General features: G+C 38.3%; 2 protein-coding genes across 5 annotated transcripts in view; both read left to right on the top strand.

The window, feature by feature from the left end:
• fam117bb (family with sequence similarity 117 member Bb) overlaps positions 1 to 4435 on the top strand; it is a 38017-nt gene extending 33582 nt beyond the window's left edge. For both annotated transcript variants that reach the window (XM_042730996.1, XM_042730995.1), the window contains 3 exons: positions 1 to 226; positions 1567 to 1690; positions 1867 to 4435. The exon at positions 1 to 226 is cut by the window's left edge and continues 9 nt beyond it. In XM_042730996.1, coding sequence (XP_042586930.1) covers positions 1 to 226; positions 1567 to 1690; positions 1867 to 2125 — 609 coding nt within the window. In that variant the 3' untranslated portion in view covers positions 2126 to 4435. The remainder of the gene's footprint in view (positions 227 to 1566; positions 1691 to 1866) is intronic.
• A 3392-nt stretch (positions 4436 to 7827) lies between these two features.
• On the top strand, positions 7828 to 14289 carry carf (calcium responsive transcription factor). Of its 3 annotated transcripts, none has more exons than XM_042730992.1 (15): positions 7828 to 7943; positions 8589 to 8686; positions 9106 to 9279; positions 9467 to 9578; positions 9699 to 9819; positions 9974 to 10055; positions 10272 to 10461; positions 11386 to 11506; positions 11588 to 11731; positions 11820 to 12074; positions 12155 to 12305; positions 12460 to 12529; positions 12834 to 12946; positions 13590 to 13875; positions 13972 to 14289. In XM_042730992.1, exons 2-15 carry the CDS (start codon positions 8600 to 8602, stop codon positions 14007 to 14009), a joined length of 1944 nt encoding a protein of 647 aa, XP_042586926.1. In that variant the 5' UTR covers positions 7828 to 7943; positions 8589 to 8599; the 3' UTR covers positions 14010 to 14289. The 3 variants fall into 3 exon arrangements, with proteins under 3 accessions (XP_042586926.1, XP_042586927.1, XP_042586928.1); XM_042730993.1 differs by lacking the exon at positions 7828 to 7943 and adding an exon at positions 7953 to 8225; XM_042730994.1 differs by lacking the exon at positions 7828 to 7943 and adding an exon at positions 8977 to 9011.
• Positions 14290 to 14551: the final 262 nt, after the last annotated feature.

Below are 14551 nucleotides of genomic sequence, written 5' to 3'. Positions count from 1 at the left end.
GCTCCGGATGGGCATCGGGCTCCTCCCCCTCTCTGCCAACGCAGCGCCAGCTCCCGCAGCATTGACACACAGACACCCCTGGGCACCGCAGCGGGCAGTAACCACAGCAACAGCAGCAGCCGCTCTCAGTCCATCTCACCCACGTTCCTGAACGTGCCAAGTGAGCCCTGCAGCGATAGTCCATCTCCCCACGAGGACGAGACTCTGGCTGACGGCCGTGAGAAAGGTACAGCTCACATATTTTCACACCCACATACACACTCAGGGCTGTTCACATGTCCTGAGGCCCACACAGGAACTGCACATGCATTTTCTGCATTGATTGTGTGAAAATGTGCTGGATGGATTTAAACATTGTCAGATTTGTTATATGGGGCTGACGGTGCTATAGTAGCTGTAATAACGGATTGATCATCCACAAACCAAGTATTTTTTTTTTTTTTAGATTTGCATTTTATTTTTATTTTTTATTTTATTTTACAATGTTTGGTTTAGATTAAATAATAATAGTATTTTAGCAATTTGCACATTTTTATAAGGGATTAATTTAAAGACAGTTTGTTTGACTGTCATCCATACATCTCCATTTTTTTGTGAGGATTATGATAGTTTTTTACCATAATGCATGCAGTCTGCTTCATTTTTGTCTGTGTTGACGTGCAGATTGACGTCATGGCTGCTAAGTCGCAACATGAACATTGCATTTTTAAGATGCTGCATCAATTTAACAATAATTTAGCTTTTCAAAATGCCAATTTGCTGCAGTTTTTCTAGCTGTTTTTTCAGCCCTAGAAATGGAGAAATGGAGGATCTGATGCTGTTATTTTAGTAATATTAAGATTCTGTTATAGTATTTTTTAATGCTAGTAATTTTAATAATAATTAATTAATAATTTGGCTTTTATTTTTATCTTTTTATTTAAATTGTGGTCAATTTGTTATGTGCTATTTTTATCTTTTTTTTTCCTATTTAACTTTATTTAATTACTTAAATTATGTGTTTAATTCCTCTTTTTGTTTTAGTAATTTAAGTACTTCAAATTCTACTTGCTTCAGATAGTTATCCAATGGAACTTTTCCAATTGTATTTTTTTCGGCTAATATTTATATTTTATTTCAATGAATTATATTTTTTAATCGTTTTAGTTAACAATAACAACAGTGATCTGGTGGACCGTAATTATACAGGGCGTCCTTGAAGGGATAGTTCACCCAAAAATGAAAATTCTGTCATCATTTACTCACCCTCATGTCATTCCAAACCTGTATGAGTAGGAAAAAAAATACTTTGGATGTCAATGGCAACCACCAACTGTTAGGTTTCCAGCAATCTCCAAAATATCTTCTTTTGTGTTCAACCTAAGAAAACAACTTATACAGGTTTGGAATGACTTGAGGGTGAATAAATGATGACTGAATTTTTATTTTTGGTTGAATTATCCCTTTAAGACTGACAGTCAACTAATTGTTTAGCTCTTTGTTAAATATTGGACACGTATCATCTCCACTAATAATCCTATCTGACTGTATTGACATCCTAACTCATTTTTTGTGCCATGTTCACAGATCTGGGCCCCAGCTCACCCCTACCCAAATACGCCTCATCCCCGAAGCCAAACAACAGCTACATGTTCAAACGCGAGCCGCCTGAGGGCTGTGAGCGAGTCAAGGTCTTCACAGAGGAAACACAGTGAGTGCTGCAGTGTGTCCTGCTCCGCTGCTTTATCTGCTCTCTCCACACTCACTATTGTGTTGCGCCCTGAGCCTTGAAACCATGATAGCATAACATTTACACTGACTTCAAAGCTGAGTCAGAGCTTTTCACCGTCTTATCGCTCTCCTCCTCCTCATTTTTCATCTTCTCAGGGCCAGGCCTCCGCGGGAGATCCCACAGTTCCTGTGCCCAGATAGGAACAAGGTCAATTTCATCCCCAAGAGCGGCTCTGCCTTCTGCCTGGTCAGCATTCCCAAACCGCTGATGCCCACACAGGAGCTCAACAACCTCAAGAACCAGAGCGCCGCCCGTCTCACGCCCGAACCCGAGCCGAGAGTCTCTCGAAGAACCTGCATGCTTTCCCAGCAGCCCTCAGGCTCCTCCCCCTCCCCCTGTCTGTCAGAGAGTTAGACACGCCCCTCAACCAGCATCCCAGCAACTGCGTCCGCATACCCTGCACATTTCAATAATCAAACATGATTCAAAAAATAATAAGTGACTCTTAGAGAGCAAAGCGGTTATTAATAATAGCGTAAGTTGGGTGCGAAGATGAAACGGTTGCCTTTGCTATGCACATTTTTAGCTTTGTGCTTGTTCTCAAAGAACAAAGGCCATTTTTGGGGGGTTTTAGGTTTTTGATAAACATATATAGCTTTTTATTATTCCTCTACCTTTGATAGATAACGAGTGAACCTGAGAACGTGTCTCAGATCGCTATGAAAATTAATCTAAATGATCTTTCTCAGTACCGAGGTGGCTGCATGGATCTGTTTTTGTGAGACACAGTGTATATTTTATAATATTTTGCAGTGGATCGTATCATTGAATACAAATGATGCCATTTCATATGAGACCAAGAGACCTGGTAGAGTGAATTCTGGGTTGACGAAGGTCTCCGGGACTGAATCGTTTTCACAGCAGCAGGCCTTCTCCGCTCAGTCCTGACAGAAGCAGCAGGGGAACAGTTCTCTGCTTTTTCTCCTCTTCCTTTCTCACTGGTGGCGAGGAGACGGAAAGGTGCTAAAGATAAGACTAGCGAGTGTGAGAGAGAACGCCGCTTAACGGCTACAGGACGAGTGGCCTGTAAACCCCATTCTTTTGTTTGCATAGTTGTAAAATGCGTTTCAAATGCATATGGGTTCAAGCTCTGAACTTCAAACCCAGCAGGGAACAAAGTGAGAGAGCGAGAGGAGGGCAAGACAGGATCTGGGCGGACAGACGAGATGTTTTCTCACCTCTCGCAATGATCAAGCCGATTTAGCTCGAGGAATGTTTGAAAGAAGGACACGACAAGTACAAAATCAACTGCGAAACTGTAACGCATAAATGTCCAGGTAGTTCACAATTCAGATGTCTATCAAAACATTCATGGAATGTTTTTCTGTGATATCCAATGAAATAGTTTACAAAGTCAGAGCACAATGTTGTCATTAGATTGATTTAATGCATGCATGCTGGGAAACTTCAGTCTGTGTGTGTGTGTGTGTGTGTGTGTGTGTGTGTATCACTAGATTCAAGCAATTAAAAACAGCACAGATTTTCTCTCCGTTTCAGTGTCTAAATGCCATTTTCATCATAGAGCAGACTTTTCCAGATCTTCCTTATTGAGCATCTAGGCTGATTTCCTATGCTGTAGTTGTTTTTATCGTTATTTTGTATGAAATCAAGTAGTGTCTGATGAAAGATTGTCATTTTATGCAGCTCACTCAAGTGCTTCTGTAGATTTGGCCAAAGAGAACATTTCCTGTTGCTCAGTGATGTCACTGTAGATGGAGAATGATGATATTATAAGGCGATTTAAAGGAACAGTTCACCCAAAATTGTATGATTTCCCATCTTCTGTTGAACATATAAGAAGATGTTTTCAGCACCAAACCTGTTTATTTCCCAACATTTTTTAAAACATATTATTTTGTGTTCCACACAAGAATGTCACACATGTTAGTAATGACATGAGTGTGAGTAAATGATGACAGAATGCTCATTTTTGACTGAACTATCGCTTTAATGGGCAATAACAGTACTAACTGAACGATGTGTCATTGACTTCCAAGAGTAATTTAGGATTTTCAGCTTAAAGCTCAGAAGTGCTGTGGGAAGGTTGTCACGGATGGTCCGCTTGCAGTGCGTTTATGTGCAGGGTGGGGTTCCTCACAGTTTTTAGCAGAGTTCCTGTTTTTGCTTGTTCACTCTTGTAGTTATGGTATTGTTTTGAGCTTTAAACAACATACAACATGAACACTTTAGCCCTTTTATACCAGCATTGTGAATCAGTACAGGACCTCTGTTTGAGAACTGAAATAATCTCACAGCCTGTGATTGCTATCGTAGATCAGTACTCAGGAATGTAAAAGCAGCAAGCTCTTCTGGCAACGGCACAAGAATCCAAACCATTCTTGCTCAAAAACAAATTGATAACATTTTATCAAGCGCTTTGTATATCTCCTTAGGATATGTATTGAAGTAGAGAACTCTCACGCTGTAGGGCCAATATTAATATACTTTTATATGGGTAGTGGTCTACTCTTTGTAATTAGAGCCGAATGTGAGTCAGATATAAATAATACAAATGTACAACTTCTTAACGCGGGGACAGTGATGTATGATGGGATACTGTGTTGGATGCTGTCTGTCTCAGTGGATGTTTATCCACGTTCACCAGTCTCTTGTGTTGTTACGTGTGTATGGAAATCAACAGAATAAAGTTGCACTCGCTCCAAACGTCTGAGGGTGTTATTTGATGTGTGAGTGGAGTTTGGGGTTAACCGGTTTTTCAGTAATAAGATGTCTTTGTTGGATGATGTGAAGTGTGATTATTAGTTGGTTCTGGTATCAAAGTGAACCCAGGAATATTAAACAAAAAAGTCTTCCAAGTGTCATTAGAAATGTGTTTCATCACTTGCTGAGAATAAAATATTTGTATTTTGGCACTAGACTTCTAACATGTGTTTTAGATGCTCTCACACACACCACCTAGTGGTAACCATGTTGTAAGGATGTGTGTCCTCACATGATGGACACAAATCAAGAGTGGCACTTTACATACAGAATTATGCCAACTATTTTTTTTTTTTCAGTCCTCAAGCTGGTTCTTTATTTGATTAAATGACTGGTAATATAAAGCTGAAATTCATGTGAAGGTACTTAAGCATTATAATGAATCATAGTCACTCACAAAACATTATTCATAAAAACAAAAAATACTAATGAAAATAATTCTTTCCACAAACAAACCAATATTAATATATTATTTAATCAATCACAAATTAAATAAAAAATTAATCTAAATTTATCAAATAGCCTTGGTGAGCAAAAGAGACATTAAAAAAAAAACTTAAAAAAAATTATTGTACTCACCCCAAACTTCTGGAACAGTAGTATAGGTGTATTAAATCGGTAAACACTGCACTATTTCAGACAAAATGCTGAGGGAAAGACTACAATTTTTTTTTTTTTTTTAAAGTTTGAAAGGATGATGCCAATGGATGATTATTGAACATAATTATAAGAACAAATATATTTACATACACATAATTTTGAATTTATATTTAAATCACAGATAGAATCCCTCTAGACATTTCTAATTTCAGTCTGGGCCACTTTCATATGTGGACAGTAATCAGAAGTTCGAGTCGTCTTCATGCACTGATGATAACACCACAGGCTGATGAACGGATCTCCTGCGGAGTTCATGAGTGAACGCATCAGTGTGAGAGTGATACGGAGCTGTGGCTCAAGCGTGCTCTTGTGTGTGTAATAAGTGTAGCTGAAAGGTGTTTGAAATGGTTCAGTCATGCAAACTCTTCAGCCGTCGTCCACTGACACCCCCTCCCTTCCTCTCTCTCTTTTTTGTAAGGTCTTTTGTGAATGTAGGGGCAAAAATGTTCACACGGAGGGCAGTCCAAACAGGGACTTTTTCCCCAGTGACTCCCTGCCCACCTCATCCCCCGCCGGAGACAGGGCCATTACACAGCACTATTTCAGGTCACACACAGACATCAATCCCACAATGCATCAGCACCTCATTGCCTCCTGTTGCATTTAAACCGCACAGACACATAATGAACCATGACAAATTGCGTAGTACACTGTAAAATAAATAAATACAGCAGGCTGTGGTTGCCAGAACTATGCCAGAACAAGGATATGCGGGAATATCAATTTACAGATTTTCCACTGTGTATTATAAATGACTTATTTTTCACATCCAAAAACTGTATTTTGCTGTAAAACTACAGGAAATTTCCCGTTAAATGAAAACTTACTACTGATCAATTAACAGGGTTTTTTTCCCTGTAGAATTTTTATCCCTTACGAAAATTAACCATGGTTTTGCTAGACTAACCATAGTTTAATCACGGTACTTGTAGTAGAACTGTGGTTATACAAATGGTAATCAATACGCCAAAAACCCATGGTTACTACACTTTTACTACAATAAATCCATGGTTGATTTTCATAAGGATGGTCTATAATCGTTTTTATTAAAGCATAGGCTGTTGATGGTCTTAGAGGCAGACGTCTGGCACTCTTTTGTCATTTCAAATTTTATTTGAAACTAAAATAGGAGAGATGGGCTGAAAGAAGTCTGTTCGAGGGGAGCCCATGTAATTGGACGTGCCGTGTGTTTCAGCCTTGCAGGGAGTTTCTGACTGAATGCACTGAGAAATATGACATATTTTCAGTGTGCGTTGTATATAAGTCTGTGAATGCATCTCAGTGCCGGATCTTTTCTGAACAAACAGTAAATTGTTCTCCCGGTGAGTCTGTTTCTCGGTTCTTGAGCTCAAAATGAGTCTGCTGACATGTTCCATCAAAGCCTCAGTGAGACTCCGGGGCTGAGTGTGACTCCCCTCTGAGGCCCTGGGGCCGCTCGGCCTCTAATCTCACTCCCAGCCTGGGATCACAGGCCCAGATTCCTCACGTTTTCTCATTGTTACAGGCTCAGCTCAAACACAGTCCTGTTAGTTTAAACCTGACAAAGGATCAGCTGCTTCAACACAGTCATACAGAGTCCTGCAGGTCTGTGACAGCCTACATCTGCTCCGGTTTGGTTTTTCCACAGGAATGCCGAGAGAGGACCTTTCTGTGCGTAACATTTGAGAACTGTTATTTAAGTCTTCCACTTATTCAATAAAAAGCAAGATTTGTGAACTTTGTGGGGTGTTTGAAGGGGGAATTAATTTTGTTTTATCAAGGCGTAGCGCCTCTTACCGGTGAGACGTATGTATGACAAAAAATATGTTCTCATGAATTATTAATATCCAAACGTACAGAAAACATTAATATAAGGGGATTTATATTTAATACAAATAATACAGAGAAATAACATAAAGGTCAAAATTACAGTAATTTCTATATTTATAAACCTGTCATATTTGAATGAAATATATGTGACCCTAGACCACAAAACCAGTCGGGTCTTTTTTTTTTATTTATTTTTTTATTTTTTTATTAAAGCTGAATAAATAGATGTAGCCTATTATTTGTTAGGATATGACAATAGTTTTTAAAAATCTGAATTCTGAGAGTTAAAAAAAAAAAAAACTAAATATTGAGAAAATCGCCTTTAAAGTTGGCCAAATGATGTTCTTAGCAATGCATATTACTAATCAAAAATTAAGTTTTGATAAATTTACGGTAGGGTTTTTTCTAAAGCATGGAACATGATCCTTACCTTATATCCTAACGATCTTTGTCATAAAAGAAAAATCGATAATTTTGACCCATACAGTGTATTTTTGGCTATTGCTTCAAATGCTACTTATTACTGGTTTTGGGGTCCAGGGTCACATATACACTTTTTTCTTAAAAAATGAATTACTTGACACACCCCCCCCCCCCCCCCCATAATATTTAAATTATGATTATTAGTTTATTGGTTGCGGTAAAATATTCTTATACAGTTTCAATTTGACGATTTCACTATAAATGTGCAAAACATACAAAAACATTTATTTATTATACAATTTATTTATACAAATAGAAATAACTAAAGGTCCCATTTTATTAGCAAAAGGATTAAAGAGTTATTTTCCGCATTTATAAACATGCAATTGTCATATATAAATGAACGAAATGCAATTTAATTAAAAAATAACGCTTTTAGAGAGCTCAGAGTGAAAGAAAAGAAGCGTGTGTCCTACGGAAGCCGTGAGCATTTAGTCTGCAAGAGGATGACGCGCAGCTGACGCGTTTCTCGACGCGAGGAATCCTGGACGAAGACGAGGTTGAGTAGACTCGTTTTCAATTTTGCGTGCTTCCTGTATATAAAGACTGGGCTCGCCTGTGTTCAGTACATCGGGAAGCGCTGTCAGAGCGCGATGACTCGAACAGATGATTTCTATTCAGTCTAACGCTAGAGCTCTGTGTGTTTTCTTTCTTTTACACGCTGTGTTTTCATGAAACTGCTGCGCTAGCACTGATCCAATATGGCGTTTGTTTTAAAATGATGCTAGTTTGTCCCATTTGTATAACGTTAACGGTCTTTACTCCATAAAGCGGAGTTATAGTAAGTTACATCACTCACAAAGCATAAAAACACTACAAATTGCTGCCTAAAATTAAATATTAGTACAATCAATGAGTGGTTTCAAAATAATCAATGGCAGATTCACCTTTTGTTGCTGCTGTTCATGTAATCAAAACATTGCACTTAAACTTGAAATCTGCAGAGATGGCCACTGTTATAAAGAAATATAACTTAACATATACTTGAACTAAATATGGCTAGCATTGTAGATATCTAAAACGTCACCAGTCTAAATAAGTTTCCTCAAAAATATCACACCATATTAATAACCTAAATCCATGCAGATTTGTAGGTTATCTTTGGCTTGGGCTCTTGATTTGAAGTGTTGTGTTTGTCTGTCAGATTGAGAATAAATGGAGGAGGAAGAGAGAGATGTGGAGGATGCTCTTCAGTCTGAAGAGAGAGAGGATGCACAGCCTGAACACACAGGAGATGGACTGGTGAGGATATACATAGACAAGCGCTGAATAATCACTGAAAGATATTGTTAAATGAACACTAACACAAACAAAAATACTGATAATTTTTTTAGGATAATTAAGCACTTTTCCACCCTACTTTTATCTTTTCCTATTTTCATTTTCCAGTTTTTTTTTCAGTGATGATTTTCATTTAAATCACATTTATCCCATTGTTTTTTTACATTCAATGAGAATCTCATGCATTTTCTTTTTACTCCATGCAAAGTATGATTTCTTACCCATTTTATGACTGGGGCTTTTTTTGACAGTCTTCCCAAGATATATCGTTAAATATTCAATAATGGTAAATAAAACCTTAAATTTACAGAATAATTGTGAATTATCAGGCGTCAGTGTTTTGTGTTCAGAGTATTTACTGTTGCACTTTGACGCCTTAGCAACATGACAAAAACTCAAAAGCTGAAGAAAATGCAGATGTACAAGAGCTTCCACCGGTCATCCCAGCCTCAGAGACTGTAGCAGCCAATCAGAAGCCTTCCACAGTCCCGACGCCGATGGACAACTTAATTATACTTGACCAAAACGGACATCCCATTCAATATGATCGGGTGGTAAGGACACTACACTGGGACCCATCACCAGAACCTGTATTACTCACACTAGATGACATGCATATCACCCATCATCTTGTATCAGTCGCTGGATATGTCAAAATGTAAAACTCTGAGCTTGTGTTCCACACATGAAGTCATTTAGTGCTATATATTTAACTACATATGAACCCCCCCCCCCACCCAGGTGATTGTGACAGGGGCGAATGGACCATTATATGGTGTCCCATCTGTGTCTGTGGGGGCCGCTCAGATGTTACTACCTCATGGTCAGCTGTTGAATGTCGCAAAGTCATCAGGTCATTATTTAGATTATATTTATCTATACTAAATATTATTTCTGTAATTATGTACTGTATATATAATATAGTGAGATGATTCTCTCCAGTTCTGCCGTTTCTGTCTGTTTTGTTAAACAGGTGTCTTTGTGGAAAAAAGACAGCAGACAATCATCACATCCATAAAAGACAGCGATGGCACTCACAGTTTAGCTGCAGTGGCAGCTCAGAATGTCACTGATATTAAAATTCAGAGGAAAAGGTCCGTACGCCTTGTGATTTCTGCCACATTTTAAACCATGTTCTGGCTCAATTTAATCCTTGGTTGTACAAAAAGGAAACTGCTTCAGACAGATGAGTTCAAGCACACGTGTAATTATTGATTGTTCTTTAAACCGTCTTCTCATGTATTTCAGTCCTCCTGATGTATTTGAGCCTCCAGTGAAGCCACTTCCACCAGGGGCACCAAACTGGGCTCTGAGACTGCGCCGGTGTGAGGTTTGTCCTGTAGAAAATGCCTAAATTAACTTCTTTGACAAAACATTAATTAATGATCATGTAAACAATTAAAAGTAAAGTGTAATGTGCATGGAAATAGATGAAATGTGTAGAGCCAATAACTGCCCTCGTGTCAAACAGAACCATTTCCAGCAACACAACACAATAATATGGCTTGTTAAATCTTTTTTTTTGGGATGGTTTCACGACGAACAGAAGATCGGTGACTCGTACCGTGGTTACTGTAACACAGAGGCAGAGCTGGAAGCTATTCTGCTTCTACACAAGCAGCAGACCCACACCGTGTTTGGCACCCGTCAGTCACCCTCACCGGCTAAACCTGCCAGCAGACTCATGTGGAAATCACAGTATGTGCCATACGATGGCATTCCCTTTGTTAATGCAGGTAATCTGGCCCTTTTTGCTTGTTATGACTTTATGTTAGACACCTCCCCTTTATGTCTGAAAAGTGTTTAGTCATATAGTGTAAATGTTATTTTAATGCCAGAATTTTAAAATTCAGAATCAGACATTTTTTGGCTTTTAGCTCATGTTTGTTAACTTTGGAATCATCTGTAGGCTAGTGGTATTGGTTGACAAATGTAGCAGATTAAGATTTAGCAGATGCACTACTGTTTGGGGTAAGATAAAAACATCAGCAAGGATGCATTAAATAAATCAAAAGTGACAGTAAAGACATTTTATATTTCAAATAAATGCTGGTCTTTTGAACTTTCTATTTATCAAAGAATCCTAAAGAAATATCTCACATTTTTCACAGAAATATTAAGCAGCACGACTGCTTTAAACATTGATGATAATAAGAAATGTTACTTGTGCAGCAAATCAGAATATAAGAAGGATTTCTGAAGGACACTTAAGACTGGGGTAATGACCGCTGACAAATCAGCTTTGGCAACACAGTTAAAATGTATATTTAAAAATGTATTCAAATATAAAACATTTACTTTAAATTACAATGATATTTCACAATTGTAGTTTTTACTGTATTTTTGTTCAAATAAATGCAGCCTCGGTGAGCATAACAAACATTTGAACAGTAGTGTTTATGAATTTAAAATGTCTTTGTGTAAACTAATCAAATTATTTATGATTTATCTTCCACTTGTAAATTTGTCTAGAATTTTCAAAAATCAGACTGTTTCTTGAATGTTGGCAATAGGAAGTAGAATTAGCATACTTTTTTTTCTTTTTTTTTAAAGACAAACACTTTTGTTAAACCTTGATTGAATGCTGTTGTTGAAGATAATGTCATAGTTTTACAATATGCTTACAAAGTCAGTTAATCTTGATTTTTAACCCGGTTTAGGAAGCAGAGCCATTGTGATGGAATGCCAGTTTGGTCCACGGAGGAAGGGCGTTCAACCTAAAAAAGGGTCTGAACAAGAAACAAACCAAAACATCCTCTACAAAGCAACCTGCCCTGCCAGGTACACAACCTTCAGTCGAGCCAAGCACAACAGATTTTTTTATGTGTACATTATGACACAATAATATTTGACCATTTTCAGAATATATATCAAAAAAGTAAAAAAATTCTTGGAGTACAAGGTTCCAACAGATCCCAAAGTGGACAAGAAGGTAGTGCGGCAAGAGCAGGAGAAAGCCTTCTTCAACCTCAAGAAGACTTTATGGGATGTTGGAGGCGTTGTAAGGTATAAACATCTTGCCAGCACATTTAAAAAAAAAATCCATGACATGATTTACTGCATGTTTCACTTCCCCCGTTTACATTGGTGACAGGTATTACATCCAGCTCCCCACAGAGAAAGCCCACCTGTACCACGACGTGGACACTGCAAACCTGCCTCCACTTCCAGAGCAGATCTGCTTCGCAGAGGAACAACAAAATGAAGAGGAAGACACAGAGGAGCTGGATGTCCTGATGGAAGATGGGACACCCCTACCCTCTCGACTGCACCCACTCGTAGCAGAGAAGATCTGTGAGCTGGTGGCACAAGGTCATAATGAGGTTTACACTGTCCGCAAGCAGCTCAGGTATGACTCCGATGCTTTCAAATCTCCTTGCTTTCATTGATGAAAAACTATTTACTGTTGCTTTGTGAACACCCTGGCAGGAGGTTTGTGGAACGTGACATGTTCAAATCGGAGGAAGTGCCTGAGAGACACAATCTGTGTTACTTTCCCACTGTCATTGACATCAAGAACCATATCCACGAGGCTCAGAAAGCTCTTCAGATGGGACCACTGGCTACCTCAGACACAGAAGTGTGGATTTTTATTGGGAAATATGCTTGATAAGCACAAATATGCAAGCTTTTTTCTGTATTAAGTCTTCAGTTTTGTTTGTGTGTGTGTGTTTGTGTGTGTTTGTGTGTGTGTGTGTGTGTGTGTGTGTGTGTGTGTGTGTGTGTGTTTGCAGTGGAAAGCAGAGGCTAATAACTTGCTTCCGGAGACTTTGACCTTGGCCTTGACTCCTGCTACTGTGGGCGGTAAAATACTGTTTATAATTTGAGCTACTTTATTAAAACAAGTAATGTTCAATGTGTTATGGCTGGAATGCATTAAAGAACTTTTTACAGAATTTTGCCCCAATTTGCAGTCTGGAGCACTGTAGTTTAGTGAATTATGCCCAGTAACCATTTACAAACTGTATTCCAGCCTTAAACACTTTGGAATCATTCAATACAGTATCAGAGAGGAAAGTCTTGCTTCAAAAAGAAAGCACCAAACTGTCAAGGTATAACCATTGTTTACCCTGCCACACTATCTAGTGTACTGCTCTTATATTGACAGTATCCTCTCAGAAGGAAGGGCTCCTGGAAGGAAGTGACACTCTTTCTCCAGAAGCTGTGCAGCTCTTCAGCTCTCTCACATCACTGCAGCCCAAGATCTTTGCACATCTCCAGGTGACCGTGTCCTGAACTGATACGAATTGCAGTTTTAATCTATTAACTTACTTTAAAAATACATTAAAAATGCTGGTGTTTATATCTGTTTAATGATGAGCATGTTTTTTAGTGTTGAACTAAAATGGAAACATTCATTTGGGGAGCATAAATTCATGTTGCAAGATGATAACTTGAAGAAAAAAGTAATTAAAATAAAATGTTTATGCAATTTGGCATACTTTTTTATTATTATTTCTTAGAAAAAATATTTAACCAAAGCTGCTTCACTGCTTATTAATTTTCCATTGTTGCAATTGCTTATTAGTTAGAGTAGGACTGGATGAATCTACAAGTCTTGTATTTCTAAAGCCTTTTGTTTCTCCACACAAACAGCTATGGCCACTTTTTTTCCACTATAAAACATGAGTGTGTTTCTGCAGACATTTCTGTTCTTGTTTCTTGAAATAAATATTCTAAACAAAAACCTCTCACTAATTAATATCTGACAAACTTTTATCCGGCAAATTAAAGACCAACATACAAATAAACAATATAAAAGAGGAAATTATTTCTGAGAGAGGATGCCTGAAAACCCTCATGACTGTGCATCAAAGTGCATCAAAACTATCAGATCATTAGACTCTTCTCTCTTGTCTGACAGGCAATCCAGCTACAGTCTGTCTTGTGTCCAGTGGAAGAAACGGTTCAACCTACAACAGCACCACCAGAAGCTCAAGAGCTGTCCAGCCCTGCGCCCCCACAGCCTGTCCTGCTGAGTCCGTCCCACTTCCTGCAGTCGGGTCCCAGTGCTGGTGAAAGCGTAGCTGCGTGTGACAGCATGAGTCAGCTGGTGAACGTGGCCTCGGCCGATGAAGGTGGCATCACACAAATCCTGTTAGAGGACAGACAGGCCATTCCTGTCCAGGCTGTGGACCCTGCAAGCATAAGTGAGTTCATGGGAGCATAGAAATTATAATGATCTGTTTATCTGATTCTAATCAGGAAAACAACAGGTAAATATATTGTTGTTTCTTATTGTTTAGCTTCGACTCCCTCAGCGGACGAAACTCCAGTAAAATAGGACGGTGGATGTGTCAATGGATGTGTCAGCACATTCAGAGGCTGGAAGTACAACTATGGGAAAAGAAAACAACATTCTGAGCTCTTTGATCACTGGAGGATTCATTCATTGTATCATATACAGTATTATGTGAACATGGACTTGTATGCAATATTGATATGTAGTATTATTATTTTTTTAATTTCCCATTATTGCCATTTTAATTTATTATGATGACAGCAAGAGAAAAAAAGCAATTTCTCATTAAAAGGCTAACTGAATAAATGAGACCAGAATTAAATATTTAAAGGTTAATGTCTTTTGTTTCAGAAGACATTTGTTTATTCACACAGACTATGGCACTTTTTCACAACATTTTTTTTCCCTGCAGTTATCTCTTCTCTATTTTTAATAAGAGCCTAATGGATCCTTTTAATAGGATGTAGTATTTTAACATAGTATTATTTAAATGCAATGTATTGCTTATTGCTGCTAACATACATAACCTACAGCTGTCACCTTGGTCAAAGTCGAAAATGCAGCTCCCACCATCTGTCAGTCAA

This window comes from Cyprinus carpio, chromosome B9 (genome assembly GCF_018340385.1).
Source record: "Cyprinus carpio isolate SPL01 chromosome B9, ASM1834038v1, whole genome shotgun sequence".
In the NCBI taxonomy this organism is placed as follows: Eukaryota; Metazoa; Chordata; class Actinopteri; order Cypriniformes; family Cyprinidae; genus Cyprinus; species Cyprinus carpio.
Note: the sequence above shows the minus strand (reverse complement) of the source record. Positions and strands in the feature narration are given on the sequence as shown.

Coding starts and splice junctions, on each gene's coding strand:
- carf (XM_042730992.1), top strand. CDS start 8,600: ATGGAGGAGGAAGAGAGAGATGTGGAGGATGCTCTTCAGTCTGAAGAG. Junction 11,507..11,587: donor AAAGCAACCTGCCCTGCCAG/GTACACAACCTT, acceptor GACCATTTTCAG/AATATATATCAAAAAAGTAA. Junction 12,530..12,833: donor GACTCCTGCTACTGTGGGCG/GTAAAATACTGT, acceptor TTATATTGACAG/TATCCTCTCAGAAGGAAGGG.